General features: G+C 45.0%; 1 protein-coding gene across 2 annotated transcripts in view; it reads left to right on the top strand.

Moving 5' to 3' along the window:
- The window catches only part of erfl1 (Ets2 repressor factor like 1), a 95,706-nt gene extending 78,591 nt beyond the window's left edge, over positions 1–17,115 (top strand). For both annotated transcript variants that reach the window (XM_088410908.1, XM_088410907.1), the window contains 5 exons: positions 7,109–7,182; positions 8,490–8,724; positions 9,841–10,018; positions 12,210–12,339; positions 14,976–17,115. In XM_088410908.1, coding sequence (XP_088267034.1) covers positions 7,122–7,182; positions 8,490–8,724; positions 9,841–10,018; positions 12,210–12,339; positions 14,976–15,685 — 1,314 coding nt within the window. In that variant the 5' untranslated portion in view covers positions 7,109–7,121 and the 3' untranslated portion in view covers positions 15,686–17,115. The remainder of the gene's footprint in view (positions 1–7,108; positions 7,183–8,489; positions 8,725–9,840; positions 10,019–12,209; positions 12,340–14,975) is intronic.
- The last annotated feature ends 726 nt before the right edge of the window (positions 17,116–17,841 follow it).

The following is a 17,841-nucleotide window of genomic DNA, read 5'->3' as shown; positions in this document are numbered from 1 at the left end:
GCGCCCGTGTCAGCTCCCCCCCAGCACGGGCGCGCCGCGATAGCGATAGCTAGGCCCGAGCAAACTCCGCCGCTGCTTTTTCTCTTTTTTCCCTTTTTTTAGCCGCGGGACATGAAACAATGAGGCCCGAGCCGGTTTTAATAAAGCCCGCTTTCCCGCCTTTCAACTCCGGCGCGAGGCGGACGAGCCCCGGCAACGCCGAGCGATCGATAATTAATGACGATGAATAATTTAACCCTATCGATTGATACTTTCTTCTTCATCCTCTTACTAGCCCGGTCTTTTTCCTTATTTATTTATTTTTTCGCCGCCACCCCATTCCACACTATATGTAATACTAATACATCCTGCTCTCTCCGGCCACTCGCCCGCTCTTGGAAACTTGTGGGAAGTTCTCCTCCTTTCGGGAAAAAGTCGGGAAAACAAACACACTCTCTTGTGAGTTGCGGACACACTCGCCTTGGAATTTTATCATGCGTTAGTGAGAACAATTGTCAAGTGCCTTGATACGGTCTTTGTGGCGGAGCTGTGAGCGTTTGCTGCTAAAAGGAAAGTAGTCCCCCTGAAAAAGCTTTTTTTTTTCAAGAAAATGTCATTTCCTCGTGATCTACACATCCGCCCTCACTTTAGATGTTTCCTCATGTCACATTAACCATTTAGCCTCTAAATGATGGCATTTAAAAAAGCGAGAATGCCCCACAACTCAAATTCCCATGAGCTAAAGCTAGTTGTAACCATCCACATCTCAAAGTAGTCCCCCTGAAATGGCTTTTTTCTTCTCCAGAAAATGTCATTTTCTCGTAATCTCCACATCCACCCTCGCCTTAAATATTTCCTCATGTCACATTTACCAATTAGCATCTAAAAATGACATATAACATACTAAAAATATGCCGCAACTCAAATCCCCATGAGCTAAAGCTAGCTGTAACCATCCACATCGAAAAGTAGTCCTCCAAATAGGTTTTTTTTCGAAAACTTTCTTTTCCGTGTGATCTACACATCCACCCTCACCTTAGATGTTTCCTTATGTCACCCTTACCAAATTTGTTCTGAAATATGGTATTTAATATCCAAAAAAAATGTGCTGCAACACAGATCGTCACGAGCTAAAGCTAGCTGTAACAATCCGCAGCAAAAAGTAGGCCCTCCAAAAAGCTTTTTTTTTAAAAATTATGTTCGAATCATCTACACACTTCCCCTCATCTTAGACGTGTCTTTGTCACTTGTACAATTATCATCCAAAATACTGCATTTACTATGCTAAATAATGTGTAAATATTTCACCGCGATCCGCACACTTCCCCTCACCTTAAATGCGTCTTTGCATTTAATATGCTCAATAATGTGCCATGGCCGAAATGTCATGAGCTAAAAATAGTCGCAACCACCTACAGTGAAAAGTAGTCCCCCCGAAAAACAAATTTCACTGTGGTTAATTTTGTCTGCAACTGTAATTTGGACCATTTTTTAGCTACCAGCATGTATTGTCTAACATCTTAAAGGGAAGGAAATGTGGAATTGGAATATACTGGATCGAGATCTCATCAGAACATCTCACAGGCCCGATTTTGCGAGAACGCTACAAATACTGCATATCCATATCCTAGTGCTGGTGGAAGGACAGGTTCCTGTTGTCTTCCTCCTCCCCCTGGTCTCCACTTGCGCTTTTCCAAACGCACATCGCACAGTCCCTGTGTAGTTGCAGCCCGAGGCGCAGCAGTGTGTCAGAGCTGAGCAGGGAGAGGAACGCAGCGAGAGGCAAGAAAAGAGAAGACGGGGCGGAGGCCTCGCTCGCCGCCTTTTTCAGGGGCCACCCCCCCCCAAAAAAAAAAAAAAGATGAGACGCATGCACAGTTTGTTTCATGTTCTGCAAAGAAAAAGCGCCTCGCTATCTTTTTATATCGTGACCCGTCGCTCTGGCCTTCTTCTTTTGTTGCCCCGCCCCCTCGGTTGAATAGCGTCACTTGAAAATTCTGGCCCACTAACCTCGCCTCCACTGGGCCCGCTTGCTCAAGCCAACATCAGTCGGATGTGTTTGGCAGGAAGAAGTCCCCAAACACGCATGACGTCAACCGACGCAAAAATAAAATGTAGACCAAACCAACCGAGGCTTTTATCAGGTTTGAGATTTTGTCCATCAAAGGGGAAGCATTGAAAGAGGATGTTAAGGAGCTGAAATTTCCCCCGGATAGTGACAAAACGTCAAAGTATGGCAGAAATACTTGAATGTCACACTGGCAGGAGTGTGCCATCTTTTGGCCAAAATACTGCAAGAAAGATGTGGAAGAAAATGACCCAAAAATGCTCAAATGCATTTCACATCAAAGGAAAAGCGGTGAAATAAGACACGAGGGAACTGAAAGTTCACCCAGATGCTGACAACATGTCAAAGTTCAACATGGCACGACCACTTATATCACGATACAAGGAGTCGGCTACCCCTTGGCTAAAATACTTCCAGAATGATGCGGAAGAGAAGGAGCCCAAAACGGTCAAAATACTGCACAAGGGTTAAACTCTCTTGTCGGCGGTCGTTATTGGCCACAAAGATTTCTTGATCCCCCCCAAAAAATCAATCAATCCCCCGAGGGCCCTCGGATAAAATACCGGAAGAAAATGTCCCAAAAATGGTCAAAATACTGCACGGGCGTTAAACGCCCCATTTGTTTCGACGAAGCAAAAGAGAAAACTTTGACTTTTTAACACCACGGAAAATTGGCCCACGCCTAGTCTTGACAAAAACGGCGGAGCGACGACGACGGGGGCCCGGGGCCCCGGCAAACGGTGAATCGTAAAACGCCCGCCTCTGTCCGGTTTCCGAGTGCTAGCATAGCACGGCGCGCGGCATCAAACGCTCCTGCGGGCTCCTTTTGGCCCGCGGTGCTGCAGTTTCCCGGGTCGGGCGTTTAGCGCATTGTCAACACGCGATCCATCATCAGACCCCTTTTGTTCGGAGTCGGCCGTCCTCTGCGCCCCCTCCCCGATAAATCGCGCTCTGGCTTTTGTGCTCTTCCATCAGGACGTCTTTTTTAGCCAAACAAAAGTGCTCTCCGGCCGTATCGATTCAGTCACTATCGATGGGCTCTACGTCTTTATTTGTGTCGGCTACCTGAGCGCCTACCTGTTTTTTTTATCGCACCGTGTATACTTGCGATCTGTGCGTGTGTGCGTCTGCGTGTACCCGTGAGTGTGTGTAGGCGCGAGCGTGCGCGAGCAGCGCTATTCCCAGGGCTGCTAGTTATAATGTTTCTGGGGGTGATGGGGAGGAACTTGAAAGCCCTGCGCTGCCCAAATCAAAACTAACAAGGAAATGATGGAGGCTCCTTTATCTCCTCTCTGGCCCTGGGCGGGGAGCTGAGGGCTTGGGGGTGGTGGGCGGAGGAGGAGGTGAAGGATGGAAGACGGGGAAGGGGGGAGGGGGGGGGTCGCCTCGCTTCCTCTTTGATTTGTAAAAAATGCATTACCTCCGAAATCAAACGGAAAATTACTGCGCCGACGCAAAACGCATCGAGGGGGGCGGCGCCAGGAGCGTAGGCGGGGCTCGGATGCCGAAATAGGTGGCGGTGACAAGGAAAAGAAGGATTCACCTGGATGGTGCGCCAGAAGCTGACACGCGGAAAACCAAAGGCGAGATGCTGCCGCGACGGCACGCGGGGAGGGGCAAACGTATACGTTCCGACCTCCAACGCGCGAAATATCGGATTTTCGTTCAAGGCGGCGGCCTTCAGAGGAACGCTCGGGTTACAGAGCAGCATTTTAACTCAGGGCCTTACTTTTCACGAAGATGCACAAAAGGTCACCGCTTGGCCTCCGCTTGCGGTCGACGTGTGAACATGAGCAGCAAAATATCTGCAGGGGTGTTCAAACTTTTTCAGAAAAACATTCAATTTCATCCTTTTATCCTTTTATGTTTAACTTTCCTGGATTTTTACGCAAAGTGAAATGAAGCCTAACGTAGAACTGATATGTCTAGCTAGCTGTGTTGCTAGCTAACAAGCTATGTGTCCGTCTATCTTTTTTGTCTATCTATCTAGCTAGCTAGCTGATGCTCACTTGCTATAGTATGTTACCATCTTTCTAGCTAGCTCGCTATCACGAACTAGCTGCAGTATCTATCTATCTATCTATCTATCTATCTATCTATCTATCTATCTATCTATCTATCTATCTATCTATCTATCTATCTATCTTGCTAGCTAGTTGTGTATCTATCGCTATTACCATATGTATCTATTTAACTAGCTAGCTTAGCATTACAGTGTCTCTTATTATTGATAACTCTGACGCATAGCTAAGATCACATGTGTTTTTGGCTGTGATGATTTTGGACTCTATGTCAAATATGTGAATTAATTCCCTGTACTAAAGCTTAACAATCTGGTGAAATTTGATTGTTGTATGAACTAAAAATAAGTGTTAGGCTATTCACCAAAAGGTAGGGTGTCTGTATTTGTTTTTTCTGATGTAATGGTGACCGGATGAAGTTTTAAATTGTTTCCCGCCATTTATCACAAATTCCTCAAACATATTTCACTTGATACCACAAAGTTTTATTATTTCATGTTATTTTTAGTATAGTCTCTAAGAGGCCTGCACATAGGCCCCAGGCTAGATTTTCAACAGCTTGCGCTCATTGTGCGACAACGCAACATCAGAGTGCATGGAAAAAAAAAAAAAAAAAGCAACGATGTGATGAATGGTTAAAAAGAAGCAAAAAGGCCAGAGATGCATATGCAAAGACTGAAAAAGTGAGCGAGAGAGTTGCTAGCATGCAAAGGCCAGGAGCGGGTCGAGAGAGGGAGTCTTTCTCAAAAGAGAGAGAGAGAGAGCAGCGCCTGGAGTTAGCAATAATAATTTATACAAACACACCTTAATAATTCACGTTCTATTTCAATGCTGGAGGGAAAAATCCCAAATTCACACAGCATAATTAAATAGCGGCAGAAGAAGCACCGAGGCAGCGATGCAGAGGGCAGCATTAAAGATGGCAAAAAAAAAAGAAGAAGAAGAAGAAGAAGCCAGACCAGGCCAGGCCAGGCCAGGGCATTTCTTCTTCTCCATGTGATCTTTTGTAAAGAAACGTTCCATGAAAAGTCGCCGTGTATCCGCCGCACCCAAATCTTCTCCCGCTCTCAACATCATTAGTCTTGACATTAGCATTTGGCTAATTTACATGCCGCTAACACCCCCTACCTCGTTGAGACCTGCTGGCATGTAGGGAAAAAAAAATTAAAGAGATGCAAACGGGACTAATTGGAATTCAACAGTTACTTTTGAGCCAGCTCTCAGTGGAATTTTCTTGCTACAAAAACCAATGGCCCGTTATCAGAAGAAAACACGTATTTTAGGAACGTTTGAAAATAAAAAAATGTATTTGCCCCTACGTATACAAGGCAGCACTACTGTATATAACGCGCTGAGGATAAGAATTAACATTAGCTAGCATGTTAGCCACATATAAGTTGTTGAATCCAACAAACTAATTTGGGGCATGTTATCATAAATAACGTTCTTACAAACAAAGTACAACTTCCAGACGCCGGATTTCACAGGAAGACACAACAACGTGTGTGTCACCGACGGTGACTGCTCTCAAGTGAAGCCACACTGTCCTTCCTCACTACAAAATGCAATTTCAACAGCCGCCAGAGGCGGCGCCAAAAAACAAACCAAAGCACAACTCAATAAGCTGTTTAAGAATTCAGATCCAAAACGTGATTATTTTAGGTGCTGCCCTTGCACCAATCGTTGGGGACCTCATCAGATCAAAGGACAAAGTTCCACTGATCAAATGTTTGTATTTCTTGGCCCAAAAAATTATATTCCACTCGTTGTTCTTCCTTACAATTGTTTCAGCAAAGTATTGCCTTTTTATTGTATTTATTTAGTTTGCTCGGGTCCCAACATTTTGACAACATTTGCCCAGAAAATCTATGGAAAAACATACTGCTTTGTTTATGAAATATATCAATATTCAAATGCTAATTCATATTTATGCTTTAACGTGGTCTTCAGTTATCACTAAATTGCATAGACGAAAAGATTTTATGCTTGAAAATGAATCAACAACTTAGCTTATTTGTTTTAAACAATTATTACATTTTATTTCTGCAATTATTACATTTAATTTTTATGTTTCATATTGAATACTTGCCAATGCAAATGTATCCACATTTTACAGGTTACTTTTTTTTGCTTTAAATGTTTTATTTTTTTGTTATTACTGGACGGTCCAAGAGTAGATACAGAATCTATAAAACTATATTTTATCTGAACATAATTATTTTATATGCTGTATTTATACAGTGTGGACTCATCAGACCAAAGGACAAATGTTCGCATTTGTTTTTGTTTGGAAAAACATGCTAAAACATGCTAATGTAGCCTTTAGTTACCATATTAACTAGAACAGACAAAAGTCGTTTTTTAGTTAGTACATCGCGTCTAGGTCAATTACCGATATCAAGAATCGATATCGACCCGATAGCTGACCACAACGGTATCAATGGTATCAGTACTCGGTGTCGGTATCGGTCAAAACTAAAGTGTTTATTACTTGTATCGGTCTCGTAGTGGTTGAAGTTGAGTCGTAGATGATTGCGTTAAAGTTTTTACTGTCAATTTTCAGTTGCGTTTGTTGTGCTTCAAGCTACTTTGCATGTTTTCCCTGCCACATTTTTGCAAGCGCAACAGAAACTTCTCCCGCACCTCAAAAGTTCCTTTCGGCGTAGTATGTGTAATACATGCGGAATAAACAAAACGCTTGAAACTTTTTGCGTCCGAGGCCGCCCTACTTTACGCAAGAATACTGAAAATTCCGCTTGATTAAATCGAATTAAAGTTTAACGCGCTCTTCAAGTGCGCGGCCGCCGCTTATGGATGTCCAAGGCGTTGCATCACGCTCGGCCTCAGGTGGACGCCATCCTTCAAACGCTCCATCGCTGGAGCAAACATAACCTCTGCCGCCTTTCGCGTCGATACCCGCCACGTTTCCGAATCGCCGCCGCACGTGTCCTTCGGCGCTCGCGCAACACGTCTGCGTTCCGAATGCGCTTGCTTCTCAACTTGTAGATTGATGGATTTTTTTTTTTTTTTTTTTTGTCAGGCGCTGCAGAGGCATGGACTGTAACTGCGTCAGCGATCTGCTGCTCCCCCCGGTGCCCGCGCTTTGGACACCAGGTTGGTAACGTCAAACATTGTCAATTACCCTTAATAAAGTCCGAGACTTAAAAAAAAAACTGTTTTTGTTCTAAAAACGTAATTACAACGTAACTGAGTAAACAGTTTGTGTATCAGGATTAAATGTTGCAAAACAATTCAGTGTGCTGCTCCTTTTCGGCCACTAGGAGGCACTATAATATTCGAAGACAGGGGTGTCAACCTTGTTTAAGCTTGCATGGAGGAAAATGTATTCCGAAGTGGGCCACACCAATAAAATCATGCTATATATTTATGCGCTTTTAAACACATGTATTAATCATAAAACGCTCATTTTTATGCTTTACCTTACACAATCATGTCACGGCTCAGATAAAACACGTTTTGGGGGCCAGAACCGGTCTGCGGGCGTGTCTTTGACACCACTGTTCTAGTGGATGCAACTTCAGCCACTACTCTAGCTTCTATTCCATGCGCCTTAAATTGCAGTGCGCCTTTTAGATGAAAACAGTTTTAAAATAGGCTACACCTCATAATCCGTTGCGCCTTATACTGAAGAAATAGCATAAGTTTCTTTCTGTCATAATTGATTTGCTCTTAATCCGACAAGAATATTGTCCTGTTCCTATAAACACATTTAACAACCAAAGGTTAGATTTGTGATACTTGTAAAAGCCCTATTAAAATCCTAGGTGCCCACCTTATAGTGCAGAAAATACGGGAGTGGTGGAAAAATGACATCTGGTTGTTTTGTTGACGTTCCCTTTGGCGCAGCTCCATCTAGTGGATGCATAACGCAACCCCAGTCGCTACTGTAGCTTCTGTTCAATGCGCCTAATAATAAACATTTTTAAAAAAGGCTATTCATGGAAGGTGCGGAAAATACGGTATATCCCTTCAACCGCTGCATTGCTGGTTCCGACCCAGGTAACGTGGCAGTGGCGTCGATCCATTGCCGGGCCTTGGCGGAGGTCTGCCCTCGGGTTCGGCTTTTGTGTTGACTTTGATTGTTCATTGAGTACAAACACTTGACTCGGCGTGCGTGATGTGCAAACAGGCAGCTTGAAGGCGCGCGCGTGTGTGCGCCGCAGCATCAATCACGTCTCTCCCAGAGAGTTGTCATCACACACCTGAGCAATCCGCGCAGCCCAGAGGGCAGCGGCGCACGCTAAGCTAGCTCGAGGCGGGCGCTCTTCTATTAAACACATCATCCCTCACCTTCATCATCGCTCATCCGCACGCCCACCTCCCGCTGGCCGCCGGCGACCGACGGAATTAACGTCCCGCCCCCCCCCCCCCCCCCCCGTCCCCCCGTCCGTCCCGCGCAGGGTTCGCCTTCCCGGACTGGGCCTACAAGCCCGAGTCCAGCCCGGGATCGCGGCAGATCCAGCTGTGGCACTTCATCCTGGAGCTGCTGCAGAAGGAGGAGTACCAGGGCGTCATCGCCTGGCAGGGCGACTACGGCGAGTTCGTCATCAAGGACCCCGACGAGGTGGCCCGACTCTGGGGGATCAGGAAGTGTAAACCGCACATGAACTACGACAAGCTCAGCAGAGCGCTGAGGTAACGCGCGCCGGCCGTCCCGCTTGAGACGCTCGCTCGCTCGCAAAATGGACTTTTTTCTATGCTTTGTGTTGGCGCGGACGATATGAAAGCGGAACCTCTGCTCGGGGAGCGTCGATATTCCTCAGTTGCTCTTCTTTATCGGCGGCCATCTTAATGGAAAGTCGAGAGAGGAGATGGCCGACAAAGTCGATAAGCATTTTCCTCGCCGACTTTCGGCGACTCGTCAAACTTGTTTAATCTGAAGGCATCTTGAGCGCCCCCGAACGCCTTCGTTATCATCCGTGAATCGCGCGCCCCGCCCCTTCGTAGTCCTCGGCCTTTTCTTAATGGGGCTTGTCGTCGATTTAATTGTTATGAATTGGCTGGGGCCACAATTAGCCTTCTTAATTAGCCTGCCTTAATTGCTCAATTAAGGGCCACCGCGCCTTTTCCACGCCAAGCGAAACGCACGTCGCCATGTCGGGGCGCCGCCGTCGCCGGTACTTTTACACTTTTCTTGAATTCTCTTGTCACAAAGGAAAATTCATGATACAAAAGGCCAAATGGGGATTTTTTTTCTCTTTCGGACTAACCTTTAAAATGTAGTTTCCAGTTTAACGCTAACTCATATTTTTCAAGGTTAAAAAATATAGTTTTAGTCATAATTATACCATTTTTAGGTGGGGGCTTTGCAAACTATAATTGAGAAGCACCGCCTTATATTGAGCCCTATAAGCTTAAATTTGTAACTTGCTTAAATTAAGATTTTCTCACTTTTTTGCTCCCTTGTTGTTCTTAAAACCATTCGAAAACAATTTCAATTAGATTTTCTAGGCAAGAAAATGTTTCCCATCACTGGCAGATTTTTGGTTTTGCTTAAAACTAGAAAATGCGCCTTTTTTTTCTTGTTTTTGGCATTTTTTCCAGCGTAACGGCACAATCAAACAAAACGCGGCTCATGCGAAACTGACCCGACGCGATTAGCCCACGTATTGAAAAAGCGGATAACGAGCACGGCGCCGGCCCGGCGGCGCTCTTTATTGTTTCATTTCCGTAAAAATCTGCCAACCTTGACGCCGGCGTTGAGCCTCCCGCCTCTTGGTTTTTCATTCCACGAGCTGTGCTGTGTTGCAGGTATTACTACAACAAACGCATTTTGCACAAAACCAAAGGCAAGCGCTTCACCTACAAGTTTAACTTCAGCAAAGTGGTTCTGGTCAACTACCCCATCCTGGACATGGCCAACTCGCCCTTCTTCCTTGCCCAGAACCACTTCAACGGAAGCTCCGCCGCGCCCGACTGCACCCCGGAGGTACGCCCGCGTTTCACGCCGTGCCCGTTAGCGCTGTGCCGTCAGCATGAAACGAACCCGGACACGCATGGGGTTTTTTTTAATTCACAAAGTCGTTTAATTCACGGGAAAAATCTATCGCTGTCGTGCGGTTTTGCCGTTGCGGCTTCTGGCAACCTGCTGGGCCTTTCCGGGGCGTATGAAAATCGGGCAAAATAAGAAAAATTCAGCCTTGAGCTTAAAGCACACTTGATGACGGATTTGCCAATTTTATAATTAATTATATTCGTGATAGTTATATTAACTTTATCTTTAGAGTTCTCACTTCAGTCAGAATTCTGACTCATCTCAGAAAACTGACTTAAGTCTCAGAATCCTAAGAATTATTTCCTAAGATTTGAAAGCCAATTGTGTTCAGTGTCAGAATTCAGAATTAGGAAAATGATGTTCTCCTGTCAGAATTCCGACCTTATAATTAAAATTCTCATTTCGAAGTCGGAATTCCGACTGATCGCAGAAATCTGAGAGACAAAAGTCAGAATTCTTACTTTTGAGTCACGACTAAAGTGTGAATTCGGACTTTACGGTCGTTTCAGAATTTCGACATCAATCTCAGAATTAGGTTCTAAAACTTTACAGCCAGAATTCTGACAATTTCGTGCGGTCCCAGAATTCAGTCAGACTTTTAAAAGACATGTTCTATAGACTGAATTCTGACCTTATAATTTACAATTCTCAGTCAGAATCCTAACTAATCTCACGATTCTGATTGTTCACAGAATTCTGAGAGTAAAGTCAGAATTCTTACTTTGAAGTCACAACTTAAGTGAAAATCCTGATTTCACAGTCGTTTCAGAAATTTGACTTAAGTCTCCGAATTCTAAGAATTACATCCTAAAATTTTAAAGCCAGAATTCTGACAATTATGTTCTCTCGTCAAAATTCGGACCTTATAATTACAATTCTGAGTTCGGTCAAAATTCTGACCAATCACACAATTACGCTTATTCTTAGAATCCTGAGAAGTCAGAATTCTTTCAAGTCATGACTAAAGTGAGAGGGGCCATCATGGGCCCGGGGGCTGTATGTTTGACACCGCAACCGCAAAATGAGAACCTACGGAAAAGTTTCCGTGCAATTAAAAAAAAAAAGTACAGTAAGCGTGTCATCCGTCAATCGTCTGCTCGCACGCTTAAGGTCGCCGGGAGACGACTTTAGGTCGTCCTGAACCCCCCCCCGGGGCTCCCCCAAAGACGACATGATCCCCTCCTCGCTCCCATCCGCCGTCTTGGGCTTGTCATCGATCTGAAATGAAAGCGGAGGCGCGTCAGATCAGATGAATGGCGCGCCTCGTTAGTGCGCTTTGTTAAGCAAACGGCGTTCTCGCGGCTCGGGCTCTTCGGTCTCGCCTTTCAAACTCGGGGTGACACGGGGTATTGATCCGGGAACAAAAATCTCCCCCTTTGTCCCGGCTAGTCCCCGGATTCATCTGTTCCATTTGTTTCAGCCGGTCTCCCGGTCCCCGGCGTATTGCGGGGCGCGCGTCAGATCTGGCGAGCGAGCGGCCCGATTCGGCGCCGCGCCGTCCTCCCGCTTTCCTCCTCGTTTATCCTTGGCGGCCTCAAACGCGTCCTCTCCCCCGGTCCCCCCCCCCCCCCGCCCGTGACAGCCCTTTGTAGCGCCGTCCTTGCCTCCCCTCCGGCGCCGCTTGCATCACGTTTGGTTGCCGGCGTGCGACGTCAGCGGCGCCGCCGCCTGGATGGGCGCCGGAACTACGCTTGTCTTCTTTTATTTTTTTGCGTCTTCTTCCAGCGTATTGCTCGGGAAGGCGCCGATACTTCGCATTTGACGTGATGGACTTTTTCATCGGAAAACTGACCGGATATAAAAAGTGTACACACCCCTGTCGAAATGCCAATTTTTTTGGTGATATTAAAAAAAAAATGTGGCATACTACTAAAAGGAAATGAAGCCTCCCCGTGCGGGAAAGTGAAAAGTCGTAGGGGTTGCACAAGTGTGCACACCCTCACCATTTAAACTCATGTTAAATGGTTGCCACCATTTTGAGTTGAGATGTGCCCCAAATGGGTACAGGCAAAAAATGAATTCAAATGAGTCCCTTTTTTCCCTGACAAAAAAAAAAACATGCGCGGCTAAATGGAGCACACATCTTATTCGGTTCTTTATTTTTTCCTCATCTTTCGCCATGTAGGCCATCCAGTCCCTGTTCCCCCGCTTGCCAGACTCGGGTCGAGCGTCCTCCCTGTTTGATCGGGGCAGTGCGGCGCCGGGGCCGGAGGGCGACAAGCTCCGACTGGACGCCTTTCCTTTCCTTGGTTCAGGTGAGAAAAGTTGCCGCGCATCTAACTTTACCGACAATTAGACGGTCGCCGCAACCAGTGGTGATTTTCCATGATTCCGTTCCAGTTTCCAATTCCATTTTTTCAATGCAGGACTTCTGCTTGGCTTATGCATAATCAACATAGCCGTCGGATTTGCATTTGTATGCATTTTCTTAAAATGACGAACCCGGGTCAAAATAGCCTAAGAATACTGCTGTTTCTGAAGGTAAAACTAGTGTAGCACAAGATATATTAGTTAACAGGATGAAACCAAAAAGTTGTAAAACTTATGGATGATTACACATGATTCCGGGTCAAGCTGACCCAGGATATAAATACTTTTCCTTGAAAACAAATGGAACATACAGGTATAAACTAAGTATTGCTTTTGTTACTTTTGAGTGGGTCACATTGACCCAGTGACATTATTTCTGTTCTTGAGGAAAGAATATGAATCAACTGGTAAAAACAAAATATTGGATTTGGATCATACACATTGTGGACAGGTTTGGGTGTCTAAATATGCTCCGGGTCAAATTGACCCAGGATGTTATTACTAATCCAGAGAAACAAACATAACATAAAAGTATACATTATTGCCTTTGTTACTTTGTGGGTGGGTTTCCAATAAAAATTAAAAACTAAATGCACACACACCTCTGGGTCAAGTTGACCCAGGATGTTGATACTATTACAGAAAAACACACAAGTATACATTTAGTATTTCCTTTGTTATTTTGTGAATGGGTTTTTAATTAAAAAAAAAAAAAAAAAAGGTTTTTGAATCAGTCAGACGGGCCTGTTTAGATAGATGCACACAGCTCCGGGTCATATTGACCCAGGATGTTATTACTATTCCAGAGAAATGCATGCAACACACAAGTATACATTAAGTATTTTTTTTGTTACTTTGTGAATGTGTTTCCAGTTAGAGACCAAGTTTTTGACACTTTTGGATAAATGCACACACCTCCGGGTCATATTGACCCAGCGATACTACTCTGTTCTTGAGAAGTGAACATAAATCACTGGTAAAAACAAAGTATCGGATTCGGATCATTAGACACATTTGGGTGCCTAAGTACTCCCCGGGTCAAAGTGACCCAGGGACATTGTTGCTACAGTATTGTTTGCAAGCAAACACAACAGGAGGGTTAACGGCCTACACACACAAACTAGAGAAAGGGAGGGAGGTAGCGTGTAAACAGATGCGGCAACGAGACCCCCCCCCCCCCCCCCCCCCCATCCCTCCATCTCCTCCTCTTCCTCTTCTTCATCCCAGTTTGTCCTGGGGTCTTATTTCCTTCTCCCTCCCATGTGTCCCCGCCGTCCTAATCCCTTCCCAGGCAGGAAGGCCCTAATTGAGGGTGCAGGCTTGAGTTTGTGGCCTGTGGGCGCCCATTACTGTGTTTTCATAAGCAAGCGAGCCGGGCCCGTCTGACTGATTCAATATTCATGTGTCTGCCAGCTACACGCGCACGAGCGAGCGCGCACACGCACACACGCACTCCGCCGCTGTCAAATTAGGCCCGCATAGTAAATAACGTGGCAGGCAAAGGGGGGGGGGGGGACGCGGCGGCGAGTTGCTCGGCGCTTGGAAGGAAGTTGGCGGCGCTGGGAGCTGAAGATGCTGCTTTGTTTCCTCGGCCCGCCGCGCCGACATTTTTGTCTTGTGCAACTGAAAAAAAATTGGATTTTTATTTTCTTGTTTTCAAATGTGAAACAAATACTATTTTACGTGAAAATATGACTTTTTTCTCACAAAATTCAACAAATGTATATTTAACGAATAGCAGTTTTTTTCTTAAACGTTGGCGCTTTGAGACATGAGTGGCATTTTCGCCTGACGATGCATGTAACTCAAAAGTCATCCGTATCTCAAATTGAAATAAGTGAAAATCGTACCCCAAAAAAACTACTTTTCATTGCATGTTTTATAAGTCAAACAGAAGGATTAGACCAAGTATCGGCGACGCTATTTTGCATTTTAACTACTTTTGGCGTTTTTTAAATTTCTTTTATTCCGATGCAAAAAAAAGATCACTACAAAAGTGTGTGGATGGATTTCAAGGAAATATTTCTTTCAATTTTCACCATAAAGAACACATTGCACCTTTAGTTTTTTGTTTGAAATCAAAACTTTGGAAAACTTTATATCCTGTAGAAAACGACAGAAGTCCTTATTTAACTTTTTAGGACACGCTGATGATGCTAACATTTACAACGACGAAATCTAATGTTTAAAAAAAAAAATGATATAATAATAAACAAACATTTGACGGTATGAAGAGTTTTTTTCTTTACTTATTTTTTATGCCAGTACATTCAAATGTATTTAAACACGTTCGAACACGTTTGAACGTATTTGCAAACACACATTCCAAATCTTTTTGTAAATATGTATCTAAAGACGTTTGAACACATTTGCAAACGTGTTCTGACGTCCTCGCAAATGCCTTCAAATCTATTCAGATGCGTTTGTAAATATTCGCACATATGCGCTAACGTATCGAAGTACTTTCGAACGCCCGTCTGAAACGGCGGCACCTTCGCGCTCGCGTGGTTTTTCAAACACTTTTGTCCTCCGTTTTGTCAAGCGTGGACACGTTTAACCCGGGTGCGTTTGTGTGCGCTAGGTGGCCCCTGCTACACTAAGCCGCCGTCCCTGCTGGGCGCGTACCCCCGCAGCCCACCCTTCGACTACCCGTGGGGCTTTAACCCCTACCTGCCCGGGGCCTTCTCCCTCAACAACTGCCCCAAACTGCCTCCCGGCTCCCTCTACCCCTCCCAGTTCTACCCCGGCCCCCTGCCCGGCGGCCTCTCCCAGTTGCCCCACCCCTTCTCCACCCTGCTCCCCCCGGGGGAGGCCGGCGGGGGCGCCAACGGGGCGGCGGGGGGCCGCCCGGCGCCGCCGCCCTACCAGGGGGGCCTGTCGCTGGGCCGCGGCGACCTGGGCAACCCTCTGCTGGGCGGGGAGCGCGCCCGGGCCACGCCCCCGAGCCTGGGCCTGGGCCTGGGCCTGGGCCCCGGGCGGCAGAGCCCCGCGGAGAGGCGGGGCGGCGCCAAGCGGGACGGCGAGTCGGACTCGGATCTGGAGATCACCGACCTGAGTGACTGCAGCTCGGACAACGAGCAGGATTTCGCCGCGGCTAAGGACACCCCCACCCCGGCCGGAGCCAAGAAGTCGGGGGCGGCGCCGGCCCCGCCTCTGCCGCCCATCTCCTCCCTGCCGCCGCCCGTCCCCGCCCACCCCCTCAAGGGCCTGATGCCCCTCACACCGCCGCCGCCCGCCATCTTGCATGAGCGCCACAGGGAAACAGAGACCCTCAAAATGATCCGCAGCTAATACTTCTGGTGGGATTGCTCTGCTTTTCTCCCCTTTTGTCCACGTCCCCGACGACAGACGTTTTTTTCAGCGTCAAACTCGCTTCCCCATCCACGTTAACGGGACGGGATCTCGGTTGGTGGACGTTTGAATCGTCCCACCTACAGGAATGGCCTCCGCTTGCAATTCTTGTGACTTGACAAACCATCACAAAGACACGGGACGATACTGCCCCCTGCCGGTGATTTTCTCCAAATTACCTGTAGTAGTCCTGTGCTTGAAATCGTTGCGTCGGTTTTACGCTACTAGTGTTGCGTTAGTACATTTCTAGTAGTGTGGGCACATTTGCTTTCTGAATTTAATTTAACTTAATTTTCTCGTAATGTTCAAAAACATGTTTTTTTTTTTCTTTTCGAGGGGTGGGAGGGAATCTGAAATGGAATATATCCGACTTTTCAAGTACTTGACAACGTGTTTTTTGTCCTGTGCTTTGTTGTGTTTTACTTTACTTAAATGACTTTAAAGTGCTGGCATGAAATCACTTTACAGTATTTAACTGTGTCTTAAATTATTTGGGTAATGTTTATTTTTGTACCATTCTCATACCTGCTGCGAGGACATTATTTATTTATTATTTATTTAATTTACAGAATATCCCTAATTTCTAGTGGAGTAAAATAATTTATTGTCAATTCTTTTGACCACATTGTGTGACACGTTTATGTTTTGTTCAATATTGAACACATTTGTCTCATTTGATTCAAGACCAAATTTCAAGTGACATCTTTTGATCTTGCCTCAAATTATTTTATCGGAAGCCACATTGAAAATGTACTTTTAATTGTATTGCACATTTGGGGAGAGGGGAAAAAAGGGAAGAAGAGCAGATCTTTGAATATTTGAACGAATATTTGCGCGTGTGTATATTTTATTATATTGTACATTTATTGACGAGCACCTATGATGAGAGCTAGCTGTACCGTAGTGATTTCATTCCGTATTTGAGTCAATATTTCGGGGGATAAAGTTATAAGCTTATGTGTATCCAAAGTTTCCATAATTCATAAGATGTTTTTCTATGATGGGCACATTGGGATGCTGTCGGAGATTTTAATTGTGCCCTTTGGTCTTTTTTCCCTTCCTTTGGGATGCACAGAATATGCTAGTAGACTTATTTTTATATTAGCATTCATCCAGTGTAAGGCGGCAAAAGGTATTATTTAATTTCAATTTAATTTAATTGTATTCCATGGAATTAAAAATAGACATGAGCCTCATTGTATTCTCTACTGTAAAATTCCTAATGTGATGCACAAACAGCTGTAAATACTATTTCCTGTGCGTGTGTGTACACACCTCAAATGTTTTGTTTTACTGTCTTTTGTTTTACTTTCACAAGGGGAAAAAGGATATCTTGAAAAGCAATAAACTTAATTATTTGGGATATTGGACTTTTGTTGCCATGTCACTTTCTTGTTATTAGTATGCACAGTAATACGTGGCTTGGTTTTGCTTTTGATTGCCGAAAATCCATCATGGGGTGGGATTTGTTGTCCGCCAGGGGGCGTCATACACCATCAAAAGCTATATTTTAGTAGTACCGGTGCTTTGAAGTCGTGAGTGGGTAAAAGTCTAAAAATAAGTCATTTTTATAGGGTCATTAGAGGACATTATCGTGCCAAAAGCTTACACTGTGAGCGCATTTGTTATAAATTAACTTTTTTTTGTTTTTATGGTGAGAGGCGGCTTAAATGTAATTTAAGGGGGTGGGAACTTTCACGCGACGACACAAATACAATATAATTTATACAAATAATTTTACAAGCTGTAATATACTAAATAGAGAATATTATACATAGCGCAAAACATTGTTGGGGAAAAAAATCTATATTGTTCATTTAAATGCAGTAAAATCAATATTTGTGTGTACATTAAGAGGGGGGACTATTTAGTGCGACACAACACGGAAGTGACTCGTATCACAGAGGTTTGAATTTTCTTTTTGTATCGACAAAAAAAAATCTGCCGCAATGTTGTTTCACACAATACAAAGATTTTTTTTCATATAATTTATTTAAAATTTCCGTGAGTGAGTCTGTTCTCGTGTACTTCCGCGTATAATGTATTCCCCCCCTCCCCTCCAACTCCCCCCCCCTCCCACCTCCCACCTTTGCTCA

This window comes from Hippichthys cyanospilos, chromosome 3 (genome assembly GCF_059441005.1).
Source record: "Hippichthys cyanospilos isolate Australia breed blue-spotted pipefish chromosome 3, RoL_Hcya_1.0, whole genome shotgun sequence".
Taxonomy (NCBI): domain Eukaryota; kingdom Metazoa; phylum Chordata; class Actinopteri; order Syngnathiformes; family Syngnathidae; genus Hippichthys; species Hippichthys cyanospilos.
This window is presented reverse-complemented; position numbering and strand designations above follow the sequence as displayed.